Raw genomic sequence first — 7,513 nt, forward strand, 5'->3', positions numbered from 1 at the left:
GACTTAAAAATGAAATTACCAAGTTTTGACTTTTTAAGTCAAATTATAAATGAATTACACTGATGTTTCTGTGACATAGTCAACCAACTGTGTTGTCCATTATTATAATTGTACAAACCTTCCCATTATTCGATGTTATTCAGGGGTATCAATGTAACGAAGAAGTGATGACCAATGATATCTGATCTTATATTGATCGGCCCATTTTCATAAACTTGCCATTTCACAACCCACACATTCCTCCAACTATTAACATTGAAGATTGGATCTTTTTATAATCTACAAAATAAATTAGCATACTTAACTCTACATAAGACTTTACTAGTGAGAGGTAGGAGTTCAAACCTCACTACCACCAATTTATATGGGATATATGAGGGATGACCCTGGCTTACTAGGGTTCGAGTCCTGATCTCACCAGGTTTTACCGGCTCCTCGCTGTCGTGCTGTTTGGCGGGCGTGGGAGTCGGGTTTTATCCGGTGAATCCCTCAACAGGTGGACCGCTAGGGGCTCCGTCCGTCCGGACTAGTGGCCGGCTCGGGCTACCTTTAGCCATTGGAGACCGCGTACGGGGTACCCGGCATTACTTAATTGGTCGTTTAAAAAAAAAAGGAAAGTGGCAATCCCAATTCTTCTTATATAAATCATTCAATATAGATCCTAATAAGAAACTGACGCATCTGGTGTAATATTTTAATGCGAAAAAGAAATTATCTAATGCCTAGTTACATGTGATGAATCAATAACCGATTCTACAAAAACAAAGAAAACATTATTATTTTAGTTTAATCAAATTTAAAATCTTATTCAGGTCATAAAACTAACATCCATCCACCCACAGATTTGCATGTAACAATACAAACGATTAGCTCCTCGCTGATACAAGAAACATGCATTCAGATTCTTCATATTCCACATTTGATCTCTACCTATTTCAAAGATTGCCGGAACTCTCAATATAACCACGCAAAAAGTTTATTCGTCGTCTCAGATAATTCCAAATTCAGGGGTGACGAATGCCTAATCCTCCCTTTAGGCGTACAGATATCCTCCCAAGCCAGAATTTAAATACATCGGCAGAGCCAAAATAGAAGGTCCCGTAGGGCTTAACAAAAAAATTTTATTCGCTAATGTACATGGATAAAACTTTTTTCGATCGATTTATTATAAGCGAAAACCATTCTGAGCATGTAATTATCTCATAAACCATTGCAAATGACCTTATTTTTAACACCAAAAATATATATGTAATATGTATAAAAAGTTTGTGCCCCCCAAAACTTATGTGCCCCGGCCGATGATGCGGCTCGCACACCCTCCGAGCTTCCCCTGTCCAAATTATTAGTCAAGCTCAAAACAATATCAACCATGTTTTCACAATCATAAAATTTACTGAATTTAGGGAGAAAAAAATAACGGAATTCGCCTAAAAATCTGATAAACAATTCAAAAAAGTGTAATCAATCAATCAGTTGGAAAATAGAAAAATTTATACAACCAAAATCATATCACATGCCTTGTAGAAGAGATCGAACGATGATATACTATGCTAATGTTTCGGAAAAAAGGCCTCTGTATAAGTTCATCAGAATTATGATTTATTAGAGGGTCATTGTTCATAAGAAATTAGGGTTTATCAATGGAGAAACCATACAACATACCATGAAGAAACGTTCAATCGATGATGAATATGATTGATTATGGAAGAATCAAAGCACAGAACATACGTTGAATAATTTGTTTGAATTGAGAGATTAGTGATGGTTGCAATAGGGTTTCCGTGAGATTAAGCAATAGCAAGATTGTTATTGGTAATCCGGGTCAGGCTAAAAGATACAATCGAATCCCACGTGTTTTTAGCTTATGCCTCTGGTCTAATTGATTAGGCTATGAGTAGTGGAGGGGCTACAAATGGGGGCGAATTGTGACACGTGACGCCCAGTCAGCAAAGAGTGGGAATTTGTTTTTAGGTGAATTGGTGTTGGGGCTACAAGTTGGGCCCACAGTATCTTTTTTTATTATTTTCTTTTTATAATTAAACTAATTAAATAAAAACCAATTTATTTAAATAATTAAATAAAAATGTATTAAAATTAAAAAATAAATACAAAAAAATACATAAAACTAAAAAAACACACCAATAATAAAAATAAATTATAAAAAAAAACACACCACAACAAAATACATATAAAAATACGAATAAAAAAACTAATCTATTCGTGGTGGCGTATAGCTAGTAGAGCCGGACACCATGTTATTGGTGACGGCCCGAACCGCGTTCGTGACCTCTAAATGCTCTTCCGCCACTTGTCGATTAATCTGATGAATTCTTCGACTCTCGTTGATTATTGATCCCAAATCTCGACAGAATTCGTGGAATCCGGGGAACTCATTGAGTTTGAAGAAGTATGAAAATGAGAAAAATGATTGGTATGTTTATGTTTGAGTTTGTGTATGATATGGTGAGAATGATTTAATTGGTTTGATATTATATTAAGTTTTATAATTTTTTTTTTAGTTAGCCGTTATCCCCAACGGTAACATTATTATTATATTATTATTTACCTCTCTCACCGGCGACAATATCACCTCGCCCCCGCCCCAAATCGCCCACATATCGCCGGGGGTGGGGGGGTGTTCTCGCCCAACCCTCGCCTAAACCAACGCCCATTACACATAGCCTTAGTTATGCCATGTGAATAAAATTAGGCCTCCAAATGCCATGTGGCAAAATAAAGAACTCTTGTATAGGTTGCAAAAAAATCGACTCTTTTATTATACAGAGAGATTTGTTTTAAGAAAGGACTGGATATCCTATCATCCACCTTATCATTTTGTTAAGTACTACTATTTAATATTAAAGTAAAATCTGAAATGTTATTCTTACAAATGTGAATTTGTTGTAATTGTCACACTAATTTCTCGAACTGCAACAACTTATATGATACAAGTCACGTGATCAAAGTAGAAAGAAAGATGTAGACGCAAGCAGACATAAATCCCCTAACACGTGCTGTGCTACGAGCGTGACAAATGCTACAGATATTGCAATGACTTTTTCGCCCCATGCATATAGGCCACCGAACTTAGAACAATAGAAATGAGTGGGGTGAAATAAGTTTGTGAAACCTTCTCTCTCTGCCACGTCTACGTCTCATCTGCTTTCACATACCCATTTAACATTCACATTTTTCACTGGAAATACCTTGTGTGAAACAGAGTATGTGAAACCTCAATTATTTTATTATTATTTTTTTAATCTTTTGTTTTTTATATTAACTAATAAAAATTTAATTGATTAATAAAAATTACAATACATTCAAAGACTAATAAACATAAATAAAACATTACAAGAAAAGTTACAATAATTTTAAAATAAAAGCATCAATAAAAGTTACATAAATAAACTACTGATTACTTGAACGAACGTGAATACATTCGATCAAGTCCGCTGTTAATGTGTCATGAATCTCTCAGCTTCGAATTTCTTGACGGTTTCTTCGTTTTTTGTCTTCGTTGATTTCTTCGTACATAGGCGCATCCTCATTTGGGTTATGTTGACAAATCGCTAACCCGTTGTCCTCTAAAATCATATTATGAAGAATAACACAAGCGTACATAATGTTTCTCATTTTCACTTGAGAAAAACACTTGTTTGAGCCGGCAACACCAAAAAACGCATGCCAAAACCATAAGTCTTGGTAGAGGTGCACAAATCGGTTTTTTTAAAAAAACCGGTTCGGTTAATAACCGGACCGGTTTTTCTTGGCCTGGAAAAAAACCGGTTTTTAAATAACCGGACCGGTTTATTAACCGGTTTTTTTGGTGCAAAACTCGGACCGGTCTAACCGGTTAGGACCGGTTTAGAAACCAGTTAGAACCGGTTAATAACCGGTTTTTAATTAACCGGTTTTTTTTTAAAATAACCGGTTAATAACCGGTTTTTTTCATAATAACCGGTTTTAAAATTAACCGGTTTTTTCCATAACCGGTTCAGTAACCGGTTTTTTCTCTAGAACTTGTAACCGATATAAGAACCGGCGGTTACTAACCGGTTCTAACCGGTTTTTAAATAACCGGTTTTTGTAAAAACCGGTTTTCGGTTTAAACCGTTGAACCGGTTCACCAACCGGTTTTTTTGCCCATCTCTAAGTCTTGGGACGCCACCGCTTCTAGAATAATACTAGGATATGGATGATCACCTCGTGCAAACTGACCAAGCCACGCAGTAGGACAATTTTTCCAATCCCAATGCGTGCAATCGATGCTACCAAGCATGCCGACAAAACCGTGTTTTTCGGCATGCTTCGCCTGTAACTGTTCAACCTCACTAGCCGTAGGCTTACGTAAATATCTACTACGATACAACAAAACAATGGCTTTAGAGAATTTGTAGACACATGACCTGATGTGTCGACCCAACATCTTCAAATATTCGTCGAACATATCACTAGCGGTTTCATACGCCATATAACGAATCGCGGCGGTACACTTTTGCAAGGTGGAGAAACCGACTCGACCTCTAGCATCAACCCGTTGGGTAAACCAAGGAACTTCTTGTTCGATGTCGTGTAGTATTCTTAAAAACAACTCACGCCTCATTCGAAAACGGGTTTTAAACTCTGAGTCCGTGTAAATACACGGGGTGTTAAAATAGTCGTTTCATAGTGCTTCGTGCGCAGCCGCTCGGTCACGGTTTAAACGTTCACGTCGGGTTTCGTGTCGTGTTAACGAACCCAAGTATTCTTGTTGTTTCCACCACTCATTACACCCCGTTGCGAAAGCACGAAACATAGAAGCGTTTTTTTCTTCGCTCGAAGACGAAGAGGAATAAGATGATGATGACATTTTTAAAACAAATAATAGGGAATTTTTATAGATTATAGAGAGGAAAAGAGTAGTTTTGTGTGTTTGTTGCAATAAAATGAGAAGGTATTTATAAATAAAAAAGGAAATGAAAAAAGTTTTTTTTTATTTAATAGTCAACGGCTATTTTTTAAAAATATTACCGTTTAAATGGGGCCCACATGCACGGTTTGTGTCTTCACCAACGTTAAAGTAGTCGCGGTGGTATGGTCGCGCCCCCTTCACGGATGAAGGGGGTGGTGTTTCACGGTTCACGGCGCCAAAACCCCTCTCACGGTGCACCCGTGAGGGGGTATTTCCACTGCTCTTATTATCACCAAATTAAACCTCAAATCATAAATATAAATTTGGTACAATTATTAGTTGACATTACCACACCAAACTTATTAAAATCCGAATTTTTGCTTTTCAGTTCGCCTTGAGCCTAGGAGCGTTCAGGTTTCGTGAATTAAAGTTTTTATTTTAAAATTTGACCCAAACCCAACCTAACACAAATCTCACGGTGTTTTCGTTTCAGGTTTTTTCATATTGGGTTACCCAGGTTTCGATTATTTTACAAACAAATAATAAACAACATAACTTGATGAAAACAATCTATAACTCGAAAATCATAATCATAAATCATTTTAAGCCATAATAAAAAAATGTATTTAAACCATAGCTAAATTAAACCTACTACAGTAACTCCTTGGCGTGAACCAGCTATGCTACTGCTAGGTCGCTTTCATGATTAGTTAAAAAAAACGACTAAAGGTGGCTTTTTAGTATTTATGGATGTTCGTAAAATTGCGCTACCAGGCTTGGCTTATTTGACTGCCTTTAATTGACTACACAATTTAATTGATATTTTTAAAAAAGTTTGATTTTTTTTTAAGTCTTACATCCTTATAAACAATACACATTATTCTAATTTAATGTGTAATACTAGAATAGTACCCGTGTGTATTGAAAATAGATAAATAACAAAATAAATATAAACAAATTTACCAACCATCAACTTCTTCAAAATTTCATCAAAAAAAGCAAATTACCTTCACAACTTAACAAACAAAATAAACGATTATATAAGTTTATTGTGTGTTTTTAGAAGTTTCTAGTTATGAACTAAACTAATAACTTAAATTGAAAACACAAAGTAAACAATAGAAACCCCAACATTACCTTAAATTTTATCTTCAGATTCCAAAGAGTTTTGAAGATTATCAAAATTTGACTCATAGTTCTCACACTCTAACAACCATTTTACCTTTTCACTAATTTCATTTTTCAAATCCAAATGTGTCATTTCTTTTATAACATTAGCAAGCTTCAAGTGATATAAATCTCTTAAAAGAAACAGATCTTTGGATTCTAATATTGATTTAGGATAGTACCCGTGTTACACACAGTAGAACATATTTAAAAACATAATATATATGTAAAATCATATAAATTAAATGAAATGCAAATGTTGTATTTATAAATAAATGATACTTTTACATGAATTATAAGACATCATACTTATTTGAATCAAATACAAAAGCATTCAAATACTAACAAAGATAAATGAAAAGTTAAAATATTTTATAACTTGTATCATTAGTACAATAATAAGCAAGCAAAGGAAATTATTCTTCAAATCAATAAAACAATTCTACAATGTCGATTCAACAAAACTTTTATCTCAATGTTGATTCAAAAGATGAACTCTATCTAAGACATTTATTGCACATCAATAATTATAATGTTTATTACTCAAAGATAGTACTCGTAGTTATTTTCACATCAATTTTAAAACATTTATTATAAACCATGTTTGAATTAAATATTACCATTTTGAAAAACATTTATCACTAACTTCATTTTCCAAATCCAAATGTGTCATTTCTTTTATAACATTAGCAAGCTTCAAGTGATCCAAATCTCTTAAAAGAAACAGATAATTGGATTCCAATATTGATTTAGGATAGTACCCGTGTTACATAAGGTGGAACATATTTAAAAACATAATATATATTTAACATCATATTAATTTAATGAAACGCAAATGTTGTACTTATAAATAAACGATACTTTTACATGAATTATAAGAAATTATAACTTATTTGAATCAAATACAAAGACTAACAAAGATAAATGAAAAGTTAAAATATTTTATAACTTATATCATTAGTACAATAATAAGCAAACAAAGGAAATTAGTCTCCAAAAAAATAAAAACAATTCTACAATGTCGATTCAACAAAACTTTTATCTTAATGTTGATTCAAAAGATGAACTTTATCTAACACATTTATTACACATCAATAACTGTAATATTTATTACTCTGAGATAGTACCCGTCTTTATTTGCATATCAATTTAAAACATTTATTACAAAACATGTTTGAATTAAATACTACCATCTTGAAAAACATTTATCATTAACTTCATTTTCCAAATAGAAATGTGCATTTTCTTTTATAACATTAGCAAGTTCCAAGTGATCTATATCTCTCAAAAGAAACAGATCATTAGATTTCAATATTGATTTAAGATAGTACCCGTGTTACACATGGTGGAACATATATAAAAACATAATATACATGTAACATAATATAAATTATATGAAATGCAAATGTTGTACTTATAAATAAATGATACTTTTACATGAATTATAAGACATTA

At 33.4% G+C, this 7,513-nt stretch overlaps 1 protein-coding gene across 1 annotated transcript; it reads right to left on the reverse strand.

Annotated features, from left to right (window-relative positions):
• Positions 1-3,474: 3,474 nt before the first annotated feature.
• Positions 3,475-4,603, reverse strand: LOC143579328 (uncharacterized). Its single transcript, XM_077062668.1, has 2 exons — positions 4,132-4,603; positions 3,475-3,584 (listed from the first exon to the last, which is right to left on the reverse strand). The coding sequence occupies exons 1-2, from the start codon at positions 4,601-4,603 to the stop codon at positions 3,475-3,477; spliced, it is 582 nt and encodes a 193-aa protein (XP_076918783.1).
• Between the last annotated feature and the right edge of the window lie 2,910 nt (positions 4,604-7,513).

The sequence above is a fragment of the Bidens hawaiensis genome, unplaced genomic scaffold, assembly GCF_021521415.1.
Source record: "Bidens hawaiensis isolate Kalapana, Puna unplaced genomic scaffold, B.hawaiensis_p1.1 tig00029661_1, whole genome shotgun sequence".
In the NCBI taxonomy this organism is placed as follows: domain Eukaryota; kingdom Viridiplantae; phylum Streptophyta; class Magnoliopsida; order Asterales; family Asteraceae; genus Bidens; species Bidens hawaiensis.